Here is a 13,113-nt window from a genome sequence, read left to right on the forward strand (position 1 = left end):
GCATCCATGGAATGTGAATATCTTCCTGCATGCGTGCTATAAACAGAACACCAGAGACTGTTCCATGTACCAGCATCTCTTGGTCAATGCACAAAAGAGAACGTGGCCCAACAGACAAGGAAATGTTCTAAGGAGCTAATCTTAAGTACATGTATTGCAGTTTGCTTGGCCAGTCTTCACTGGCATATGGATGGGCAGGATCTCCAAGTTACTTAGAGATAACAGCTGAAACATCCGTGAAAATTTATGTCCAGCAGGACAGTAAACACAAATCAGTAACTGCTACCTTTGATGCTGAGCCTTCAAACCTAGCTGCTCATCTTGATTTAACATGACAAGGAAGTCAACAGTTGTGTATTTAAAATATTAAATAAATTATCTGAGTAGGTCACTGTACTTAAACTTCATGGGCACCACACAGCCAGAATGATGCTTCAAGAAATTCTGTACTTCAGTTCCTAAATCAGTACAAGTATCAACAACTTACACTGGTGATTTTCTCCTTTGGTGATTGAAACAAGTAACAATGGGATTGCATATTCAATCTATAATGAGCGTTATGCAACACTATGAGAACTGAAGAACAGAGATCTGGGGCAACAATAGAACTCAAATAAAAATATCCCTCTCTCTTTATGCTAAACATACTGTTTAGCCATGAGGGAGCTGTACAGCCTGTTCTCAAATTCCAGTAAGAGCACATGGTTTATATCAGGTTCTCACAGTTATGAAAACACTGCCGAAGAAAATAAATTAGCATTAAGTTGAATGGAGACAATGAGAAATGGTTTGACATACAAATCTCACATGTTCACATATTAGGTCAACTGCATTCCAAATCAGAGCTAACCAAGTTTCACCTAGAACAGGGAACAGTAAACTGCAAGTATTTGTTCTAGTGAGCTGCACCAAAAACTGTTAATCTTCCAATAACTCGCAGAAAAAGGTAGGGGAAAAAGAGAAATCTGATCATGTAACAAACTAGAGTGTCTCCAAAGGCCACACTCATCACCACACACCCACTGCTGCACAGCCCATTAAGTCTTTTGTAGTACTGAACACTGCAGGCAGTGGTTGGGAGCACAGTAAGGATTTCATAATTACAACTGTACAGTTTCACCCTGGAATGCCACACTATTTGCTCCAGTCTGCAGACTGACACCAATACAACTCGATGTTACTAGTTGAAAGTTCTTATACAGGCGTTTTAGGGGTTTTTACAAACTTATTTCTGGATGTACTCATTTAAATTTAGGTGCTAACAAACACATTAATTGCTGGTAGTAAAGTACTCACAATTAAACTCAGTTGAATTTCTGCACAATAAAAGGAGGGCAGCACTGAGGCCCATCTCAACTGACTTCAGAAAAATCACTTTCAAAAGCACCCACAGCTGTGAATACCTTAGAATTTTATATATATTGCAAGTGTCTCTGAACATTAAGAATTTAATACTTCTGCTGTACAAAAGCTTTGTCAGGAAGCTCTGTGAGAAATGGTCTTGACAGAGTTATTTAACCTTTGTCTGCAAATTTCCCAATCTATGAAGCAGAGCTGAGGACATACTTCACTTGGATAACTTGAGGATTAAATACTTTGAAATCCTCTGACTGATAACACAACAGAGAGGAAAAGTTTTATATTTACCACAGACTTATCTTTTGTCTAACTAATCAAAGGAGGTTGTCTGGCCATTTGTTGCTCAGACTTGCACTATGACTCCATCTGTGGGAGAAAAAAACCCAGGTCCATTGACTCGTGGTTATTAAAAAGACCTGTCAGTGTCTGGGATTAAGATCTGGGCATGCTGCTTTTTGTCTTCAACTGGGATTACAGAAGTTAGGGTTTATCATGGTCTCCCTGGGTCCAGCCAGTCTGCATGATCTGCTGCATGTGCTGCAAGCTCACTTCCTGAATTTGGCTTTGTGGCATTCTGAACTGCTATTATTATTTAGTGACATGACTTTAGGCTTGCTTTTCTAGGGGAGTATAAAATCTGCCATTAACTCATAAGCTTTAAAAAGCTTAAGTTTTAGTCTAACTTTTAAAACAAATACTGAGCTGTAGAAAAACCTTTCTGAAGCTCTTACAGATTACTGAAGATCATTACTGTGTGGGGTCTGCAGTCTCAGTACCAATACACACTAGAGGGATGCAGGCAGACAGCTGTGAAATTAACCCCGATAAGGGACTGTTACCTTATTCTGCTTCTGGTTGTAGGGGTGACTGATGCTGTAGGAGAAGATGAGAGGGACAGCTGGGGTGAGGTGGTACCCATTGCCATGAGAGCTGCTGGGGATGCTCCATCAGGCGCACTGATGTCCCGCTTGATTTCCTCACTACTTCTTCGAGACACTAAGGGGGGAATTGCCCATGCATTTATCCTTTGCAAACATAAAAACTTTCAAACTTGCTCTCAGACAAGCATTAGTTCAGAAACCAAGCACAGAAACTTGTATCTAACAGTAAGTGTCAACATTCCTCTTGATGCTTTCCACTGTGGAAATATGAAGGATTTAGACTGCACTAGAAGCATTTATGATCAAGCCTGTACTTTGAAGCAAAGAAAGTTTGATGGATGTATCTTAATGGAATATGACTATTTCCATTTGAAGGATTTAATGAATGAGAAGGAATTTTAACATCAAAACATTTATTTTCCTCTAGTCCATACAATTACACTGCAAAGCTTCAAGTAGTTACGGAAAAAGAAAACCAAATCAGTTTAGAGATGACAGCTGTTCTATTTCCATTTAATTTTAATGAAGAATTGGCATGTATGTGATGCTCTGGACATTAATTAAATATCATCAACAAGAATATCAAACATTGACCTGAGACCAATCAGCCACATTCCACAGAGCTTGCTTCATTTTATCAAAGGAAATGATTTTTCTTTCAAGTGAAAGCACAAGCATTGTACTCTGTAAAACCAAATTTGGAATTGTTACATGTTCTCTACACGGAAGAGTTTCCAGTTAAAAGTAGTTAAAAGGTTTGCCTTTATACTTTAATAATCACCATTATTCATGTTTGTGCAAATCAATGATTCAACTCTCTACATAAACCAAGGACTTATTTTCTAATGACCTGGGGGCAAGTACATTAATTTATAAATACCAGACACAAGACGTTTGGGTTCTTATACAAACAAAAACTATCTAAAACTTTTAAGCATTTACTCAAATATAGGGTTTTTTTTAAAAATATTGATCTAAAATCAATTCTGCCTGGATTGTACAAAGCATCATTTCCACAGTATCACACTATTTGTGCTGTAATTAATAAAGATTTGGTTTTAGAAGCCCCTGCTGATCCTGAGACATCAGTATATACAGCTTGATAGTAAATTAACACTCTGCATAAACTTCTATTTAGCAAGTCTGGCTTTTTTAAAATTTAAAGTTAACATCAAATGTCCAGTAACTATCACCAGCAATACTGAAGAATTTGAGGGTTATGCCAGTCACATAGCAGACCTGCAAGTACATGACTGAAATGAGAGTTCCTCATTTTCCTGACCACCTAAAAGCCATAGTGTTACCTGAAAAGTGGTGTTACCTGAAATGGATTTGGCACTTTCCATGGCAGGGACTCTGGGCAGAGACGCTGGCCGGCTGGTGGAGGATGTTCTCAGCAAATGTTCTGGACAAAGAGAAAGGAGGGAGTCATCCTTACTGAAGGTTCCAGTCAAACACAAACATTCAGGTCTGAGTCACCAATACTGGCCACCAGAGCCCGAGTCTGGCTGTTTCAGGGAGGGCAGGTGATTCTATCTGGAAGATAGAAGAGCCCTAAAACTGCCCATTGCCAATGAAGTGCACCAGGAATACACCATGAGCACCTTAAGCCTTTTGCCCCAAAGCCTCTTGCTAATCCACTTGCCCTGGTCATAAAAAAACCTTTACACCAAAAGGCTGAGAAAGGAACCCCCATTCAGCACAGGGCCAAACATATTCAATATGTTCTTCATAACGTTCCATGGTAAAGCAGATTGCTTTATCCCTCAGGTGATTTCTTTTTTCCTCCTCCCTGTTTTGTTGGATTGACATTTTTTGGGCTTTGGGGTTTTTTTTCATTTTATTATTAAATAAAACCACATTTTTTCCTTTCTTCCTCCATGCAGTAGTGTCTAAAAGGTGCCTTTACATACTGCATTGCAAGATTAGTTCTGCCTAACACCAATAAGTAAAAAAAACTACAACAAAATTAATTTTCTATAGCAACAAATCAAAGCTATTTCTTATTATGAAATATTCCTTCAAGTAAAAACTGCAAACAAAAGGTTTACATACTCCTACGTAGAAACACGTAGAAGACAGTGATTTGAATATAAAACCTCATGGAAATAAGGATTAAGAAAAGTGAAACCCCGTTTATTAATTGAAAACGTGGCATTTTTATACATTGCTGGAGAGATACATTAAAAATATATCTGTATGGCTGTAAACAGGAATTCTGTCTGGCACCCTCACTCCTGGAACACAGTCCTGCTCCTGCATTCACTGATTTGAAAAAAAACACAAAAGCCATGTAAAACATACCATTCATTTTGTGTTTAAGCTTATGTCTAACCCCTATGTCTCACCCTGAACTCTGTAACAATTAAAGAATCCTGTATTATCTTCTTGGAAAGGCATTTCAATATTCCTAAAAATATCAAAGTTTCTAAAATTAAAACTGCAGCTGCATTGTACAAGTAGCCTCAATATGGATTCAACAAAAGCAAGAAGGAAATCTGGCACATACAGACTATTATGAAGTGCTACAGAAAAAAAAAAACAAAACCCAACCTTTTAGAAAACATCAGACCTCAGGAATACCAAATTGAGAGGAAATATTCAGCCTGGAGTCATATGGGGATTATCTTGAGAAACATCTACACACAAAAAGCCCCTAAAGCAGGCATAAATCAGAGAACTACACCCAACACATGATAGCCATTCATTCTCACAGGAAGAGCACATTGTGAACAGTGTTTTGAGAGACAAAACAAAGTTCACAGAACAGGGGAATATTGGGAAATAGATAAATCAACACTCAATTCCATTCAATTTTTCATCTGGCTCCTGAAGGTTCACTACTTAATTAGTTTATTTTATTATTCACATGCAATACAATGCCAATCATCATCTTTGTTTCATTTTGGGGGGGTTAAAAACCTGCAACCCCAGAGGAGGTTGGGTTTTTTACTATTTGGGACAGCTGCAAGGTATGTCCCTGAAATTATCTTATCTTGATTTTACAAGTGATCTTAGTTTATGCACACACTAAAACTTGTCAGAATAATACCAAGTTATCAGCATGCAATTGTGGTTCTGTTAGAAATTCAAAAAAGCATCTTCATGTTACATCACCACACGTGATGAAACACAAGTAGAAAGAACTTAAACATAAGAGTCTATGATTCTACTAAGATACTTAGATAATAAAAAGTATGTAACATGAGAATGCTTTGGATACTAAATAATTTTTTAAAAAAACTATCAATTGCAGTGCTAAAACCCAAGTTTAAATGAACTTCAATCAGTACCTTGAACAGGAATTTCTGCATAGCTTGGTCTTTTGTCTGTCAGTGTAGCAAGGGGTTTTGAAGCTGAGATTGGCCCACTTATGGAATGCCTCTGAAATGGAAAAACACTTGTGTCAGACACAACTAGAAGGTTAAAAAAAAACAAATACAGAATTGCAGAATTAGCTTTAGAAATTCAGATATGACATTATTACTAATTTTAAAGAACTACAACAATAGAGGAAACTTTGAAATTTTTTCCTTCTTTACTTTAAAAACCTTTACTTTTGCCAATCTGACTATGCCTTGATCCTGTAACATTTACTTCTTTAAACTGAGACCTGTTCCTCAGACCAATGTTAAAAATTAAGGCTGTGAATGCCCCTGTAGTTTTTGCATTAATTCTCACCTTCATTTATATTTTGTTTGAACAAACCTGTTCTGGTTAAACTTGATGTGTTTATTTAAACCAACAGAACCCCCTATGCAAAGCCAAGGTTTTAGTGCATGATCTGTGTTATTAACATAAGCCTTTATAGCTTTGTGCCTCTTCCTGGAAAGCTGGGAGAACAGTGTAATGGGTACAGTGACCCAAAGCACTCTTTGATAAGAAAAACACTACTGAAAAAAATGGGGTTTATTCAGAATGTCAAGAGCTTTTGTTCCCACATATTTAACTGAGATGCTCTGGGAACAAATGGAGAGACACATTTTATTATTGGTCAAAGACATAATAAAACACAATTTATTTTTTTTTTGTCTTCTCAAGTCACTTCAATTTTTGTTCTCCTCTAAAAAGCTATCAATTGAGCATTTAGTTTTCAAGTTTTATACAAATATTTAGCAATATATGGCTTTTAGCAAGCACAAGATCACAGCTGTGTTCAGACTTGTACACACAATTCAGTAAGCACTGAAAAGGACTAAAATAAGCATTTTAGTCTCACACAGTGAATTGTACAAAGCAATAATTACCCTTATAGTTACTGAAACAGATTCAGTTGCTGAAGACTCATGGAGGATCGCCCACAATTATTTCAAATTAATCATTTCAAAGAGCCTATTGCAAATTATAGTTCATTCTTTATTCACCCTGTCCTTTCTATTATATTCCAATATTTAATCATAATCAGTCCACTAATGTGTTTATCCTGAAAACTCTTTCAGGTCTCCATCTGGCCCAAGGTTAAATGAGTCTTATCTTCATAAAATACTAGCTGTCAGATGTTTCTCACACCAAATTATGTAGGCAAGACAGACAAGTCCAGAATTGTGATCAAAATAAGTTAACAGGATATACTTTACTGCACCCTATAGCACAGGCAGGATTAAAGGGCTACTTATTCATCAGTTAGAGTCAAACTGGAGTTATGCTTTTCTGCCAGAAATCAAATGGAGAGAACAACTGCTAAAGTACAGCATGAAAAATTTCATCACTTCATATATCCAATGTCCTGCACACACACACACAAAGATTATACCTTTAAATGTGCAGGTGACTGTGAGCCATGCACAGAAATGTCCACAACAGCTTCCCCTGAGAGCTGCCATTTCACTCTTACATCACCTACTTAAAAAAACCACAAGCATTTCCTAACTAAAAGATATGAACTGTACCAAAGTGAGCCATTTCAATGCATCTCCTCACTCCAGGAAACAGCTAAAATAGATAATGAGGCTAAAATAAAACTATTTAATTTTGGATAGCTGTGGGACTGGCACTACAGAGACAGGGGAGTACAGAGCTTCAGCCAAGAAACACAGGTATGTACAGAGCTGGATAACCACATACCTTTATCCCTTAAAACCAAACATCCTTTATGGGAATTGTCAGAAAGTGGCTGTATCACTCAGCTGATAACTTGCTGTATATTGGTCATGTCTCTGCAATAAAACTGGCTGTCTCTCTGCTCCTGTTGGCACTGCAGACAGGGCTCCCTTGCCCTGTTTAGTTCCTAATTCCAAATCTCACAGCTACCAGCAGTAACACAGGGACTGATGCACTGCAAACCAGAGGAACATGGACCAACTGATGTTTATCTATTTTCACCTGCCTTCATAGATGTAGCAGTGCACAGATGTCTGGGAGATGCTTTAAATTTGAAACAGAACTATGGCAGGATGAACTAATCACTTCAACTCCAAATATTTGGCTTCTGACAAGTCATCCTTGTGTCCGTTGTCAGCTATGGAAGGAAACACGACCATCACCACTATCCAGGTACCTCTTCTGATCACTCTGCACTTCATGCCAGTGCACCTGCACATGGCAATTGCAGAACAAACAGTTCTTCACATATTGACTAGTTAAGATACAGGAAGGCTTTGACACTAAATTGCTTGGACCTTGGAAGTTTATATGTTAAAAGCAAAACAGGGCTTTCAACAGTAACCTGTAAATCTGAAACCATGTCTGTTTGGACATTCAATGGTAACCTGTAAATCTGAAACCATGTCTGTTTGGACATTCAATGGTAACCTGTAAATCTGAAACCACGTCTGTTTCAGGACATTCAAGGGTAACCTGTAAATCTGAAACCATGTCTGTTTCAGAACATTCAATGGTAACCTGTAAATCTGAAACCATGTCTGTTTGGACATTCAATGGTAACCTGTAAATCTGAAACCATGTCTGTTTGGACATTCAATGGTAACCTGTAAATCTGAAACCATGTCTGTTTCAGAACATTCAATGGTAACCTGTAAATCTGAAACCATGTCTGTTTCAGGACATTCAATGGTAACCTGTAAATCTGAAACCATGTCTGTTTGGACATTCAATGGTAACCTGTAAAACTGAAACCATGTCTGTTTCAGAACATTCAATGGTAACCTGTAAATCTGAAACCACATCTGTTTCAGGACATTCAAGGGTAACCTGTAAATCTGAAACCATGTCTGTTACAGAGAGTCCTCCAGCTACAAAACAGAAAATGGAAGTACCCAGGGAAAGCAGCAGATATACTCCCTTGTCCTTATATTCCTCCCTAGGCATCTGCTTTGGTCACTCCCAGTGGCATACCAGACCAGCTAAGCTTCAGGCTAACCCAGTAGGGCTGTTATCACATTCTGAAGAGCATTCTCTTCATACTTCTTCCTAAATTGCTTTGCAGTACTGCTAAGAGCCACAGTAAAACACAGCTATGTTCCACTGCAGGCTTGGACCTGAAGCCAGAAAGGGTTTTGTTTGTTTGTTTTGAGTTGCAAAATGTATTCAAGAATCTATCTCATTATACATACACATAGCTGTAAAGAAAAACAAACCAAGCAAACAAAAACGCCTCAAGACTGAGGAAATTCATTTCACAGTCCAGAGACAAAGCACATGGTTGATGCATCTGTACTTGGACAATGTTTTTTGCAACCAATCCATCTTATGGAAGTACCAACACTGTGCCAGTTTCTCAGTAGGTGCCCATGTAAATACTTCCTCTGCAACAGCATTTAAGAGGAACCAAAATTAATGATAATAAACACTGCAACACCCATACAGAGATCCACCTTTCCTCAAAGACCTTAAACCATAGATGACTTCTATAAGGTGGGAGCCAAGAGGTCAGCTCACATAGTGATTACTTATTAAAATCTTGCCTTTCAATTGCAAGAGAGAACAAACAAAAAATGTTTTTAAAAAAATTACACAGAATGCAACAGTAGAAAATGAGGCAGCAATATGAAAATAAAGAAAACTCAAGCCCCTTCTCTCTTGAACAGAAAATATTCACATAACTGAGGTCATGAAACCCAATTGCCTTCTGGATAATCACAAGCACTTTGAAGAAAACCACCTATCTTCAGAAAGACAATGGAAGCTGTTTTCATTTACACACCCTTCTCTTTGTTTTTCAGGCAATGTTTCCCACTAATGAGTATCCAGCTGTTAATGACTTGGGCCTATACCAGAAGTTGAATTCAAAATTCAAGTAACTCTGGCAGATCAAGAACATCAAACAAGAGCTGTAAACCTGAGCCGCTTTGCAGTATTCTAAGAGATTACTTTGGTTCATGGTTAATTTACAGGTAAATAAAGTGAGATAAGCCTTAGGCTTCACCAAAAAGTCTTCTGTCTGCAAAGGTCTGGTTCAGCCCTTTGGAACATGAGATTAAGTCTGCCTCCTCCTACAAGAGTGCAGAAATAAACAGAAATATAAAGCCAGATCAATAGGAACAAAGCATCTGTCAGCAAACTTGTCACATTTAACTAATTTAGAAAACTGCTGTCAAGAGTGACTGAACCACAAGAAGCAGCAGGAGCTCTCCCAAGAAACCATTTAATTCTCTCTCTTTGCTTTACGGCTATCTATTTGTTTCATGAAATTCACTCTTAAATGAATAAAAGCTGCACTAGTCTGAGAACAGGAGAACAGTCAGTCTGTTCCAGGTATTGTTCCTTGAGGACTAAAAGCTAACATGGCTACAGAGTCCTCAGTTCAGGCAGAGAGAATGTATTACCAAATCATTACACTGACCTACAGTGAAAATCAAGTTTTGGAACTTTTGGATAGCAGTATCTTGAAGGCAAAAGGAGAATTATGGAATTATGGAATTCAAGGAGTAAAACAACGTACATTCTTTGATTTTTCTTTATGAATCTGGTCCCATCTGCTTGGTCCTTAAACTTGTTGGCTTCTGCCAAAATCTCACTTCATACAGCAAGTGAGATAATAAAGCCAGCAAAGATCCACAAAGCTGAACATCAGAGTCCTGACAATGCTCAGTGCACCCTGGCTGCTGCAGCAGCTGAGCAAAAGGACAAAGCTTCAGAGGGGACAGAACAAAGTACACAGCACCATCACCCACTGGCCAAACTCTGCCAGTGCAAAATGAACGAAGAGCAGAAATTTGCAATTATTTCAACCCTACCTGCAAGGCCTGCATTGAAAGACACATTCACACTGATGATTGTCGACACATTCTGCACTGTCCTTAGTCACTGCCACAGGGGATTACTGCTGTTTCCCTGCCAGGCAGAGGACTAAGAACTGACAAACTGAAAACTAAGGAATGCAAATAAAGTCTTCCTCTCATGCTTTTTAATAGCACAGCAATAGCAATGGTTGCAAATATTGAACAAGAACTTCCAAGTTTCCAACGTGGTTCTCAGTGAAAGACTTGTTAGACTGAACAGTTCAATAATTACTTAAGGCAACATTTTATCATTATTTCCCCAGCAAGTCAGCCAATATTTGTACGTTACACCCGTAGTTTCACACAATCTTCTTCACAGAGAAGGATTAAGTGCAGTCATAAAACACCCACCTGCATGGGGGATACAGCAGCAGCTGGGGGAGTTTTCATGGGACTTGGGCTCAGGGGAGTGCGAGGAATTGCGGCAGCAGCAGGGCTTGGAACTAGGAGGAACATGGAAAGGAAGCCACGGTGAGCATGACACTGCTCTGCAGTGCAACAGGAGACTGCTAAAGCCAACCCTCACCTTGTACTTTACATTACCAGTTTTACCAGATCACACTCTCAGAATTTCAATTAGCAATTGACTGAAAAGTCATTTGAAAGTATGCCTACACATTTACTCCCCTGCAATTACCTTCATTTGCTGTCTTTCTATCATCCATGGTAAAAGCCTGAGTTGGCTGGGGGTGGACAAGGCTAAGGTGCAGGATACTATTACCTTGGCAGATGTAAATCATGGCATTACTAGTTCTCTGATCTTCAGACAATTAAAGAGATAGCAGCAGGCTCCTGGCTCTGCTAGTAATACAAGAAAGATAAACTATATCACCTGCTTCTCCTTTCTAGCTTCTAATCAAAGTCCATGAGCACTAGATTATTATATACCTTAAATTTTGGGATTAAACAAGTAACATTTTTAGAAATGTATGAAAACAGAAAAATTCTAAATTGGTGAATCAGTGATCTGATGATTTAACAACATGATTAGACATGAATGCTGAGGTAGAAGGCAGATATTAGCTTGAAATAAAAGATTCCAAAGAAGGGAGAGGGGTTTTATCATTTAACTAAACTAACTCTGGCAGGAAAGCACCTTCCTACAGTAACACTAAAAAAACCTTCTAAATTAACACTAGAAAAGTAAAAAACTGTAAATACCTGGGAAGAAAACGAGCAAGCATGGAAATAGAAGCATTTACAGAATGGTTAAATAACAGAGATGGTTCTGTGTCTTAAACTTCCTGGTTCTAAGCAGTGGAAAGCAGGAAAGCAGCTTTGCTGTGCACAGTACTGCACTGGCTCTGCTGACTTAGTCTGCTTCAGACCAAGACTTTTTACATGAAACTTATGGTGACTTTGTTGGACATGAAAGTCAAAACCCAAAGACACGGCAAAGGAAATATTTTAATCCACACAAGGTTTCATATGCCATTAAAGGTGAAACCCAAATGTTTCTCATTTCAGAATAATTACTTGGACTCCTTATTCTGGTCACCTATGGAGAAGAACACCAGTTCTTCCCACAATCAGAATCATAGTAAAGTCCACTGTCTCAAGAGTGAGACTCCTTTCATTTTAGAAAATACCTCCTATATCTTTCAATAGGTGATACTGGCTGGATCTTGCTTTTAACTGTCATCAGAGCTCTGAATATAAGTTATTAAAAGAAATAAACTCAGCTCTAGCTATTACATGGCTTTTAAATGCTTAATTTGGAACATTAAGTTCACATTTTAATAATCAGGCTGAAATCAGCTGTGCTCCCAGCTATAATTATGTGTGTCATATGTGTTTATGTATTTCTAATATACAGGAGCACTGAATCAAAGCATCCAGCAGATGAGTCACTAGCAATGCGACAGCAAAGAGAAAAATAAAGACAAGGCAAAAAAGGATGCCTGCACTTAACTGCAGCGAACAATCTGTTCTGCAATCCAGTTTGGGTTGGTTTGTTTCAGCCATCACTCAGAGGTCAGGACAGGATAAAGCAGTTTGCCTCTGAGCCATCAGATGACCAGAGGCAGAGGGCAGCCTGGTGCAGCTGCTGCCCGGGCTGCTGGAACCCACCTTGGGAGGAGGCACTGTCAAAGGACTTGATGAGCGTTTTCACAGTGGGAGTCGGCTCTGAGGAGGTGGAGGATCTGCGACTCAGGCCCATGCCTTGTCTCAGAGCTGCCAAATCTCTCTCTACTGCATTCATGTAATTGTACACTCGACCACGTTCTTCCTCCTGCCTGAAGTCAATGTGCTGCTCATTTAGGGTATTTAAAAAACATTTTAACATGCAAAGGCTTAAAAAAATCAACACAAATTGAAGCTGAATTAAAATCTATGGTCCAAATGGGCCATTACATTAACCTAGTTTTCTTTCCACTGTAATTCAGAAATAGGTTATCAACCCAAATTTTCACTGTAATTTCTTACTATTTGTCAGCAACAGAACTCACCATCTGGTAAAAAAAGTCTATCAGATCAGTATTTGATATAAGGCTTAATTCCTACTCCTATCTCACACGGATGGAAAAAATTGAGACTTAAGGATTTCATCATTCCACATGAAAATAATCATCTCAGAGGGGAGAATTTTCTTCCACCTGAATAAATGGAAAACAATTTAATACTAAGGAGATAAGAATATGTTTCTGGTATACATCTTTAGGCAGCATTAGCTTTTTTCTAAGTTTCACAGC

General features: G+C 38.4%; 1 protein-coding gene across 5 annotated transcripts in view; it reads right to left on the minus strand.

Annotated features, from left to right (window-relative positions):
- The window catches only part of SPECC1L (sperm antigen with calponin homology and coiled-coil domains 1 like), a 59,281-nt gene that overhangs the window by 15,418 nt on the left and 30,750 nt on the right, over positions 1–13,113 (minus strand). For all 5 annotated transcript variants that reach the window (XM_038152646.1, XM_038152643.1, XM_038152642.1 and 2 more), the window contains 5 exons: positions 12,491–12,657; positions 10,772–10,863; positions 5,534–5,624; positions 3,562–3,645; positions 2,199–2,355 (listed from right to left, as the gene is read on the minus strand). In XM_038152646.1, coding sequence (XP_038008574.1) covers positions 2,199–2,355; positions 3,562–3,645; positions 5,534–5,624; positions 10,772–10,863; positions 12,491–12,657 — 591 coding nt within the window. The remainder of the gene's footprint in view (positions 1–2,198; positions 2,356–3,561; positions 3,646–5,533; positions 5,625–10,771; positions 10,864–12,490; positions 12,658–13,113) is intronic.

This window comes from Motacilla alba, chromosome 15 (assembly GCF_015832195.1).
Source record: "Motacilla alba alba isolate MOTALB_02 chromosome 15, Motacilla_alba_V1.0_pri, whole genome shotgun sequence".
NCBI lineage: Eukaryota > Metazoa > Chordata > Aves > Passeriformes > Motacillidae > Motacilla > Motacilla alba.